The sequence below is a fragment of the Xenia sp. Carnegie-2017 genome, unplaced genomic scaffold, assembly GCF_021976095.1.
Source record: "Xenia sp. Carnegie-2017 unplaced genomic scaffold, XeniaSp_v1 HiC_scaffold_21, whole genome shotgun sequence".
Lineage (NCBI taxonomy): Eukaryota > Metazoa > Cnidaria > Anthozoa > Malacalcyonacea > Xeniidae > Xenia > Xenia sp. Carnegie-2017.
In genome coordinates this window covers 4,550,162-4,562,374 of record NW_025813484.1, presented here as the reverse complement: position 1 = coordinate 4,562,374, position 12,213 = coordinate 4,550,162, and the positions used below count along the sequence as shown (strand labels likewise).

The window sequence follows — 12,213 nt, the reverse complement described above, 5'->3', positions numbered from 1 at the left end:
AGCCATATTTGTCGTTTGAATCATCTCGTAATGCTGGAATAAGTATGATGAGAAGCCTGATGGCAGCTTTGCAGACAAAAATACATCAGATCTTTCTTGATTCGGAGTTAAACTCTAACCTGACTGTCGAAGAGAATTTAAGCGATTCATTTGGCTATATTGCCAGACGCTTTCATGCTTACGTCACTGAATTACCTCAAGGTAAGCGAAGATTTTTATGGAACATACGTCATCTTTTTATTATTCATGAGTGCTAGTCTACAAACAGCACGTAGTTTTTAACGATTCTGTAAAAATTCAGTGCGTACACATGGGTAACTTAAAGTTGATGCTTTGTTAATTGTTACTCATTTCACGTCTTGTCCGATTGTTACTCATGTTACATCTCCGATCGTTACACATGTTACTTCTCTAATTGTTACTCATGTTAGTTCTCCGATTGTTACTCATGTTACTTCTTTAATTGTTACTCATGTTACCTCTCTAATTGTTACTCATGTTACTTCTCTGATTGTTACCCATGTTACTTCTTTAGTTGTTACTTATGTTACTTCTCTGATTGTTACCCACGTTACCTCTCTGATTGTTACACATGTAACCTCTCGGGTTGTTACCCGTATTACTTCTCTGATCGTTACCCATGTTATTTCTCTAATTTTTAGTCATGTTACCTTTCTGATAGTTACTCATGTTACCTCACTAATTTTTCTTATGTTACCTCTATGATTGTTACCCATGTTACCTCTTTGATTATTGCCCATGTTATCTCTCTAATTGTGGTCCATTTTACTTCTTTCATTGTTACCCATGTTCCTCCTCTTATTCTTATCCATGCTACCTCTCCCGTTGTAACCCGTTTACTGATATTGAGTTGTGTTTTAGATGTTTATAAACAGTTAGCGTTTAGCTTCCACTTGGAACACTAACTGTCATATAAATTTTGACCACTGAATATAATTCTGCTTGTATATCCTGGCTGACGTTTTGTTACTGCCTCAGAGTAAGAATTCCTTTTAGAAACTTGTGCGCGATTAAGGGGCTGTATTTTTAACCCCCGTTTTTATTTCAGAGTTGAGATTTGAGCCCTGCTTGAGTAACTTGAACTGCATGAGATTTCATTTCTGGGTTGATTTATTTCCAGAGTTGAGATCAGGCTGATTAAGCAACAAAGGTACCATATTATTGAGCCACACTAACGACAAACGACGTTTTATGTTTTAAATTTAAAAATCTATTTTCATTTTTGACATGAAATTTTACATTGCAGGCTTCTAAATGCGGTGCATACTGGTCTTGTCCAATTTTCTTTATATAAAGAATGTATGTCAACCATGATGCATTGCGCGTTAATACAGCCATAATGACGGCCATTTTGAGAAAACGGCGGATTTTGTTATTGTCTTTATGCAACTTTTACAAACGATAATTTTTCATGTGAAATAAAGTTTTCAACCAATTTTTTTTTTTGCAAACTTTTTACATAAATTCGACTACGAGGGACGCGATTGAATTCCTTGTACTGCAAGCTCAAAAAGTAACGATGTAAACATAAACAAAGGTGCGCAATGCATCTTGGTTGACACGCATTGTTTAAGTCCGTTTAGTCTGCTTTATTGCTTCTTGTGTTGAAAATGTATTGTGCGTATTTCAATACCCATAATCCGTGCAACAATTGTTATAGTTTTGTGGGTAGCCGCTGCGCTATGCTTCACTGAAAAAGTCTCTGTCCTTCTGTCTGTCTGTCCCAGATCTGTCTGTCGTAATCCTCGGCGATAGTCAGATATTTGAGCGATGGCGAACAATACCGTTTTTTGTGTTTGTCGCTTTGTCGAAAAAATATCGTGAGTTGTTTTTCATTCGACATAAAGACTATAACAATGAATCCAAGCGCATATACATGTAGTATGAGTGTAATAATACATTTCCTATGCGTGAACTGTGAAGCGTCTGGCCGCGTACAAATCGGAAGCGTATAAGCGGAAGTTATTTGCAGTAAGCACAGAATCGTCGAATGTTTTATTTTGAGAAATATCAACTAAAAACATTACGGCCCAAAAATTTACTTGTATAGTTGTACGATATTCCTTGTTATTTATTTAAGGAGAACATAACATGAGCTCGATTTATGGAATGTACAGACGAACAACTTACTTTTCATAAAACTTCAGAAAAAAACTAATAAATAATAATCAAGATATTATTCAAATGCAGACTAGCAAGCGATCACAATTATCAATTATATCTCGTTCCAGCGACCAGTACTAGCAACGTCTTGTACTTAGTAGGATGTATTGTCTGGTATATAGTCCAATTCGGTATTATTTACATTGCTTATACATTTTATCGCTTTACTCATACAGACTTACACTACTCTGTTTGTGAGTTCAATCAAACGCTGATAGGAAAATATTGTTATTTTGAGAAATATTAACTAAAAACATTATGGCCCAAAAATTGACTTGTATAGTTGTACGATATTGCCTGTTGTCATCTATTCAAGCGGAACTAAACATGAGATCGATTTATGGGATGTAAAAACGAACAATTTTTCTTCAAAAAACTTCATAATACAAAAATAAATCAAAGTCATTATATTATTCAAATGCCTTCTCACTAGAGACCACAAATAACAATTATATCTCGTTCCAGCGACCGGTATTAGCAACTTGTACTTAGAGGCTGATTACATGGAGCAATCTCAGCCCGGGCACAGCTTCAGGCTGTTTCGCCAGGCCAAAATTTTCGCCTAATTTTATGTGATTATATAGTCAATTTCAGCCCGTTGTTTAGAAATATAATTTTATTTGAATAAGGCTCATGTCATCTACTTTATGTAGAAATAATATTCTTGACAGGCTACCCACATCTACGCATTGCGTACCTATTTTTATTCACTCAAACTTGTCACCCTCATTAGTTTGGACGATGCATTGTAATCATTTTTGCTTATTCTAGTGCCGTCGTAATTTTTAATGTTTATTTCATTTTCAGGAGCTCACACAAACAACAATCCCAATTTTTTTCTCCATGGTTTGGAAGATATAATTGAAAGCTACTACAACTCAGCAAAAAAGTTCTTGAGAACCAACTTTTCGAAGGAAAGGGTGTTCATCCTTTTCTTTGAAAGCATTTTAAAGACCCTGAAATCTAATTTGTATAGGTACGGTACACTCATCCATTTGGTAGAGGATAAATTGTCATCTCTTACATAAGATTTTTGCGCAACGCTAAATATGTAAGACAGTGTTTAGAGGAGTTGGGTCCCTTCGACAGAAAGTGTTTTCTCACAAATGAAACCGCGGTCACGAAACCTACAACCAGTAATCCACTGGGAACTGGCGTATATCGACAAGTTAATTATAACAACATTGAATGTTTTGTTTGAACAATGGTTTACATTAATGTTTTGTTTGACTTCAGCTGGCTATTATAAACATGACGTGCAGTATAAGTCTTGTAACCGTACTGAATTGATGAAAACGGTTACACATAGAAAAATATATGAAATTTTCAACATCTAATTGGCATTATTGATATCATCATTTTTGTTTGAAACATAACAAAGCCTTTAGCATTGGTATAGTTTTACATAAATTGTAATTTGTACATCATCATAAACTCTTACGCTTGGACTTTTGACATGTTTTATATTTTTTACTTACATACGTGCATGGTACAGTTTTGGTTTATTTGATTTGTGCTGCTCTGTTAGAGGCTGGTGCAAAATATTGAGCGTAAACCATATTTGTCCATTCTGTTTGCAGTTTTGTTGTGTTTTACTTTTCACTTATATGGTAGTTAATTGGCTTAGGCATATTTTCTTAAGCTTTCGTTTGAATTCAAGTTTATGGCATAAGAATCGTACTGTGTTTAAAATTTTTATTTTACTTTGTATACTATAAATACATAAACCGGCATTCATACACGGAAGTGATAACTTATTTATATATTTAAAATATTTAAATAAAAGACAACATCAGACAATGACAATTTTTTATTGCGAGAAATTTGATCGTGTGAAGTGTGAACTGCCCTTTATAGTTCATTGAAATGGTTCTTGGTTCTTGTTCTTTAGTTCTTGTCATATTGTGCACGTTCATGGGGTCACGTGGTTGTGAACGTTACGTTACCCGCCAAACCAAATTCTTATTTAGTCAAAGATAGGAGCTTGAAATATTTTGGTTGTAATATCTTCGATTATTGAACTGTACCTGCTGGATTCATGTTCTTCTTTTCTTGAGTTAATGTTCCCATAATGTATATAAAACAGGTGAGCTTAAAAATCTATTCGTGCGCCTTGTTTTATCTTGATTTCTTCGTAAGAAATATTCTTTGCACGAAATGTCAGATTATATGAATGTACAATCCAATGTCCATTGCAAAAGTTTGATAACTTATGGTTTGAATTTACGATTGAATTCCAAATCGCCTACAGGTAATAATTCAAGGATTTCGAAGCTACAGAGATCAAGTTGTTGTTGAGCCATTCAGTCCCAAGCACAATGTTATTGGTACGTCAATGATGCACAGTTCATAGCGACGAGTGTTTTGTATGGCATTCATTCTTTAAGTTACATTGTTTTTCCTTGCACGTGACGTTAACTCCTTTATTAATTGAATATGTACAGCAATTTGTTTGTCAAAATTTTTAACTGCTTTGAATACATAAATTTACGCGAATTCTGAAGACTGTTGAGTGTTGACCACATAAGAATTTGGAAGCCATCATTTGTGTGGGGGAGGAGGCAGTTGATATTTTCCTCAACTAATAATGAAGTATGGGACTTCTTGACTTCTGACTATCAAGCGTTGAAATTACTTGTCATAATGTGTTCACACCATACTTTTTGCCCTACTAATGTTGAAAATTTGCTCAACTTTTTATTTTTCAAACTTTCTGGGGGAGGGACAGCTCATGCTACTCTACATTTAAGTTTTAGTACACCATTCAGTGGAGTGAAGGAATTTTATGTATGTGCCTTTAATGCAGTTACTATGTATGACTGAAATTCATCATTTGCTCATCATTAGAGCACATTGGACATTCATTGCATAATTTGACATATCAATAGCACTGTAGAATATTCAATAACACAAAGGACAATTGAGAGCAGATGATGACAATCAATAGCATTTATTTATGCTGCATAAAAATCGATAATATTCAAGTATCATTAATGTGCCTTCATTAAAGTCAAAGGAAGGATCAATAAGATAAAGTAGACAGCACGCATTCAAATAAACATGTCTAAACTTTGTATGCAAGACATCTTTTCCATTGGAAATAGTCTGGTGCAGATAGTCCGTCACCAGTACAACACTGCACTTCTCTGTCATACAAAGTAAGCTCAAGGTAAGATTGAGTTCATTTGAATTTCTCTTTATTTATTGTTCCTTTCTTTTTTTCAATGCACCCTAATGCTACATACTTTCCTGATTGTTATACGGCATAAATAAATGCTATTGATTGTGCTCTTGACTGTTCCTTTGTGTTAATGAATATTCTACTGCGCTATTGATAAGTAAAAACATGTAATTGAATGTCCAATGTGCTCTAATGGTGAGCAAATGGTGTTAGTGCTATTGATTGTCAACAAGACCTCTTTATTGTTCCTCTGTATTGATGAATACTATACCACATTATTGATTAGGCAAAGCGTGTTATTGATTGTTTTATGTTCTCTAATGATGACAAAATGGCATAGTAGAACTTTACTTGTATTTATTGTAAATTGGTTGAGTCCAAATCAGCAAGGTGCAATGGGAAAGATACCTTCTTATGAATCTATTTACAGAAAATAAAGATATTTAATGAAATGTAAGAAATTCTTGTCTTAAGTTCACCCAAAAACAAAATTTGTTTACAAAATCAATGTTTCTTTTATTTGTAATACTTTGAAACAGAAAATTTTGAAATGATTGTGTATCATAATAATTCAGTCAGCAACGGTCTACAAGTGCAATGCAGATGCTAGGAGTTTGCATCAATAATTTGTATTGACTATGGTTTGACCTCTCAGTGATGATTTAGTTATTGTACTCTTGTACTACATACTTATTTTATGATTACTAATTTTTTTTCTTTTTTCTGTTTGTTTATAGTTGGACGAAATGGTTCAGGAAAAAGCAATTTTTTCTACGGTAAAACATTTTCGTTTGCAGCCCCATGAAATTTATGGTACTGACTGTATGATATTGTTTTAAAACATTTTTTTAAAGTCCTAATGGGAGAAATCTATTTTAATCTTTTATCATGTACAATTGCACTTGCCTTCATTTTGTGTACATTAGAACATACTTTAGTCTTCAGTATGGTTAATGTCATGGGTGACTTTATTTCACTGCCAGCTTTAGCCTAAAAATTTTTTGCAGTTTTTTCACTAATCAGAAGTTTAGTAAATGTGACAAAATATTTTTGCTTCATTTTTAAAAGTGGCACTCGGCTAAAAATGACTTGGCAGGGAAAAAGTTAATTGTAAAAGCATTAGACTTAACTACATCATTAGATTACTTAATGATTAAACTGTTTCATATGTTTTATCCTTATGGTTATGACAATGTTGAATAGATGCTAAATGAGTTGTGGAATTTAGATAAGATATACAGACGTCTATTTTCCAGAATATTTCCATCATATGTTGATTGGAGAGTGTGTGACTCAGGAATCTGGTCCTTTGTAAAACAATATTGTGCATCTAGATAAAGATTTCAGCTTTTATCTCTATCACAACATTAATTACCAGGCATAATTTCATTGTAATCTTACAAAATGATATGTTATCCGTTTGGAAGTCTGAATCCAAATCCTCTTTAATGATTGAAATACTCAACACACTCTTGGGATATTCTACCAACTCAAACCAACATCTGCCGCGTATATAGTTTACTGGAATTTCGACACGTGAAGCTTTATTTTTCGAATTTTTTTTTAACTGAAGCAACTGATTATTTTTTTAAATACTTTTTGTAGCCATACAGTTCGTTCTCAGCGATGAATTTAGTCACATGCGGCAAGAGGAAAGACAAGCCCTCCTCCATGCAAGTTGAATTTATTTCTTATCGCAGTTGATTCATAAAAAACAGCATAAACTTTCTTAGACTCAGTACTGTAAGCATTCTTTGCCTTGAATTAAACCAGTACGTCATAGCCAGCTTCTCACGCTTGTTCGTGGTATTTAAATATTTTGGTGTTCACTCACCGTAGAAACAATCGATTTCTAAAGAAATAAATAATGTAATGATGAAAAATTTTACATAGCGTGAACAAACTTGTGAGTTGGCTGTGCCACTGGACTTTAGTTTTGTTGAAAATATTCCGAAGAAGAGTTTTCATTTGAATTAATTATTTTGATTTCGATACGGTGCTACCGAGCCAACACATTCCAATAGTTTTCAAAATTTTACTGCTATTTTAACTATTTTGTTTCTACCAACCAAAGGCGTGCGGGAGCTATCTTTTCTGAAGGAGGGCAGTAAATTTTTCGCCACTCACAATAAATGTTTTGCCCGATTAGCGTTAAAAATTTGCCCAACTTTTCAATCTTCAAACTTTCTTACCTCCCGTCTCGTACGCCTATGCTAACACTTCACCTGCAATGTGTTCATATTTTCAGGAGGGAAGTGGTCCGCGTGTTATTTCAGCATTTGTCGAGATCATCTTTGACAACACGGACAACAGATTGCCAGTTAGTATCTACAGAAATTATTAAAATTCCTGTTTTTATTTTTGAATCTGCTAACCTTGGTGAACGTTTGTGCCGTTTCCAGCCTGTTAATAAATGAAAAATAAATGATTTGAACCCTGGAGCACCATTGAATCTGAAGATGACTACTGTTAAGGTTGTCAACACTTCAGCAAACGTCAATCATTGAACTCGCGATACTCCTGGGTTTAAATTATTAACTTTAATGGCTAAAATGTTTCTCTGGACTGTTATATTTATGTATGTGTCAATAGTGCCAATTGAAAATAAACCATTACAATTATCTGAATTAGCAAACATCTTAAAATCACTGCTCCATATATGCAATTAATGTTTGCTCCCGAGGAAAATAGTGAGTTTTGTTTTCCATGGATCTCAATGTTTCCCGAGACGAGGTAGCGACTTAAATGTTTTGTTACTTCGGAAGAAAGATCATAGATTTCGGCAGCTTTTTAATGAAATCAACGTCCTTTAGGAGGATTCGCTAGGCGAAATTTCGTTGCAAAATGTTATAAGGGTGAGGATGAGTTTGAGAAAGTGTTTTTTAGTTTTTGCTCCACAGTTGTTTTATTTGTTATGATATTAAAATGAGCGGGCAAAAATTTTCTCCCCATATTTTCCTGGCGGGAAACAACGCATTAATTTTGAGTCCTGTGACTCCGAATGAACCAATCACATACACAGCACTTATATAACAACGAAATATATTGTATCTTTCAAGGCTTATGACCCGAATGGCCACAAACAAAGATAAAATGGTGGAACCTATACGTTTTTTGTTATCAATAAATTATTGGAATTGTTAAGGGTTCGCACAGGGCTTTGAGTTGAGCTCATTATGTATTAAAAAAGCAACAATCTTTATGACTATTGGAAATTATCAAGCGTTGTATACAATGACTTTATTGGGTTACAACGTTCGGATCGGTTGCCTTAATAAACCGTCAATCAAATATGAACATTCGGTGTGCAGCAGTGATGGATTTAGCCTTTGCTAGAAGCGGTGCCGGGGATGTGTGTAAATTTACCTACGAAAAATCAATATACCTACCAATTTATCTAAAACAACTTTCAAACTACACCTTTCTCAGTGTTTCAAGTGAAATACACAAAAAGTCTGACATAGACATAGTTTTTCGGGGCTACGTTGCTGATTTTGATTTGATAGCGGTGTATGACTCTATTTCTAATGATTTAAAAAAGTCTCACTAAAGCTTGTCCTCCACCAGACACCCCCTGCAAGTTTTGCTTTTATTTCACTCCACTCTCCTCGAAAACATGTCGACAGAGCTCCCTTGTGCACAATGTTGCGTATTGTTTTAGACCACGATCAATCAGCGAGATTTTTCATCATAGAGTCTGTGTCTTAAGACGTATCCCTATGTTTGTAATGTGTGTGTTTTAGATGGAGAAAGATGAAGTTTCTCTACGGCGAGTTATTGGCTCGAAAAAAGATCAATTTTTCCTCGACAAAAAAAGTGTCACAAGAAATGACGTCATGAATATGCTGGAAGGTGCTGGCTTTTCAAGAAGCAATCCCTATTACATTGTCAAACAAGGCAAGGTAAAGTGGCGACCGTTTCCTCTTGTAGTTTTTAACATACAGGGTCCGACTTCGTTTTATGCTAGAAAAGAACTTTGGCATTTTCGCTCAGCAACATTAAAAAATAGTCTTTTCAGGCTCTTTGATAAGATTTGCAATAGCATGTACCATAGCGTCGCATATCATCAGGTATTTTCTGATCTTCAAAACTAGCAATCTCCAGGGTAGTGCGAGCAGAGCCCTGTATTTGTAAGAGTTGGGACACATTTTGTTCTCTGCATTTTGCCTTATAATGAAGGGGATTGGATAAATATGGTCACATGGGCATCTAGCCGCCATTTTTGTTCTAAAAGCGCAAATTATCACCATTTTCTACATAATAGATAAATTATCAAAAAATGTTTTGATAATTTATCTATTATGTAGAAAATGGTTTTGATTTTATGTTGCGTTATAATAGTGCGAATCAAAGCGATGAAAAAGTAGAAACATACGCCCAGCCTTGTGGCAAAAGCAGTATTAAAGGCGTATAAATTACATACTGCATTAAATAAATGTTTTTCTATTATTATGACACCTATAAACAACTGTGGCCGGTTGCACGAAGGCCGAATAGCGCTATCCACTGAATAGCAATATTTTTGAATGCTTCAAAAAATCTCTTAAATCGGAAAAATCTACTGTTTGAAATGAAAAATCAATGAAATAAAATATTGGTTCTAGGATTACAAAATTTTATTATCGCAAAGAAAATATAAACACTTTTTTCACAAATTTTAAAAAATTACTATCCAATGGATAGCACTATCCAGCTTCGTGCAACCGGTCCTCGAATTCTAAAGGTAGGGATCGTTGTCTATTCATGTATGGTCGTTGTCTATTCGGTTCCAATATGGTTCCACCATTTAATGCTCTATATTTACTGGCTTTTGGAACAAAAATGGCGGACCCTAAGCAATTTACTTCTGGTGTCCCAACTCTTCTAATACAGGGCTCTAAGTGCAAGGTCACATGGAAAGACGAAACGTTTTCATTTTGAATTTATTGGTTCAACGCTGTCATTCTGGTGACATCTATTCTTACGTTGTGAAGTTATCTCGAGTTATTGATTTGTTGAACGAATCATTGATATCTATTTAACTAACTGGATATACAAATGGGCCTGGAACTTGTCGTCAAAAACATTAATGCTACAAGGAAATTTTGCTTGAAAAACTTCCACTCGAAAAATTATTTTTGTCATTCACTCCCCCTGATATACAAAATGACCTGCGCTGTACGCACTAATGGCGAACCAGACGAAAAATGAACGTATTAAATTGTATATTTAAATTTATTAAACACGTTCGGATGCAAAGAAATTCCACGGCAAAGAAATTTTGATTCCATACAGACACGAGACAGCTATTATGGGGGAAATTTAATTGCCCTTAAAGGAGTGAAACAAATGGCGGCTAGACTGCAGAGTTTAGCCATTGATCTCGAAAAAAGACTGGATCAAGCAAGTCTATATTTATAGTAAACAAATTTTGAAGCCACCGCCGCCGTTAGTAAGGGAACAACACATCGAAAGATTTTTTCTTATAAAAAGGCTTATAATTTTAAAGGATTGATCAGTTTATGATCGTAAATGAGATTATTTAATCCGTTTGTACTTCTGAACTACGGTTCCAACAATTCTAGGTATTTCCATGCAGTTGTGGGCTATTTTCCATAGTTTTCCCATACCACAGTAGAGTTACCGATGACAAAAATCCCTGCATTTTGAACATATTTCATCATAATTCAACGTATTTTTAGCTCTTCTATAAACTGATTTATCTTTTGATTATTCTCGTAAAAATCCACAATATATTTGCCCCTTATTTTCGAAAGTTGGTCTTTTTTAATGGCGGCGCTCCTTTCTTTTTGTTTTCAACTTTTGTGCTAGACCACATTGAACTAGAATACATGGAACGCTACCTGAAGCAAATAATTGAAGCCGAATTTTACACCCAGACACGCGAGATTTTACCCCAGACACGCGTGTGTAGTGTTTTGAGATTCACTCGCCGAGTAATAATTGATTGACTACACACGCGTGTCTGAGGTAAAATCACGGCTTCAAAAAATTATTAGGGTTTTGTATTAGAGGTAGCGCTCCGTGTATTTTAGTTCAATGGTGCTAGATGCTTGATCCAATCTTATTTCGAGATCAGTGACTTTAGCGGACACCTGAAACCTGAGGCGCTTACATGTGGAGTACGGGCTCGTGTTGTCATTTTTGCTGGAAGACTGATGTAAATGATGTTAATGATGAGTTTGATTTATAATACACGTAAGAAAGTTTAAAATTTAGTTTTCGAATCATTTAATAACACTTGATAGTTAATCATATTTTTAGTAAAAAGAATAACAAATGAACATTTCATTAAATACATGAACATTTAAATGATTAAATCATACGGAGCTTAAATATTAAGGTGAGGGTTTAGGGTTTAAGTTAGGTTTAGGGTTGTGTTAGGGTATGGGTTAGGATTAAGGTCTGGATTAGTCGTCAAAAAATTTAATTTAATCTTCCCGCTAATTTTCATGCGCGCAAGCTGTATTTTTTGGGCAGCCCGAAAATTATCGAGGTTTATAATGATTAACATTTTGATATATTATTGTAGTCAACTTCTTACTTCGAAATTTATTTCTTCTATAAGTGAAATAAAAATAATTTGTTATTTGGTTGTTTTAGCACATGGTGTATTTTGTCTAATAAAGTATTTATATTCTTGGAGAGTTATTTACGATTATTTAACAGGTTATGCGCCCAGACCGCTCTGGTGCCGTTTATACCTAAGAATAAGAAAGTCCGAAACGACGGAGGTTAATTCTCGCACTTAAATAGGTTTGATCTTTAGCGTATTTTTTCGGATAAATATTTGCCGCGAAATGGCGGAAATAACAAAGATTGAGAACCTCAATGGCAAGAACTATCAA

General features: G+C 34.5%; 2 protein-coding genes across 4 annotated transcripts in view; both read left to right on the top strand.

The window, feature by feature from the left end:
- LOC124444564 (telomerase reverse transcriptase-like) lies at positions 1-3,521 on the top strand. Its single transcript, XM_046995180.1, has 2 exons — positions 1-201; positions 2,992-3,521. The coding sequence occupies exons 1-2, from the start codon at positions 45-47 to the stop codon at positions 3,210-3,212; spliced, it is 378 nt and encodes a 125-aa protein (XP_046851136.1). The 5' UTR covers positions 1-44; the 3' UTR covers positions 3,213-3,521.
- A 608-nt stretch (positions 3,522-4,129) lies between these two features.
- The window catches only part of LOC124443712 (structural maintenance of chromosomes protein 3-like), a 59,426-nt gene continuing 51,342 nt past the window's right edge, over positions 4,130-12,213 (top strand). Inside the window, exons 1-6 of one of the 3 annotated variants that reach the window (XM_046994215.1) lie at positions 4,130-4,270; positions 4,436-4,511; positions 6,103-6,141; positions 6,971-7,038; positions 7,614-7,685; positions 9,109-9,267. In XM_046994215.1, coding sequence (XP_046850171.1) covers positions 4,256-4,270; positions 4,436-4,511; positions 6,103-6,141; positions 6,971-7,038; positions 7,614-7,685; positions 9,109-9,267 — 429 coding nt within the window. In that variant the 5' untranslated portion in view covers positions 4,130-4,255. Of the gene's footprint in view, positions 4,271-4,435; positions 4,512-6,102; positions 6,179-6,970; positions 7,039-7,613; positions 7,686-9,108; positions 9,268-12,213 lie in introns of those variants that run through there. The other 2 variants (XM_046994214.1, XM_046994216.1) reach the window with 2 other exon arrangements.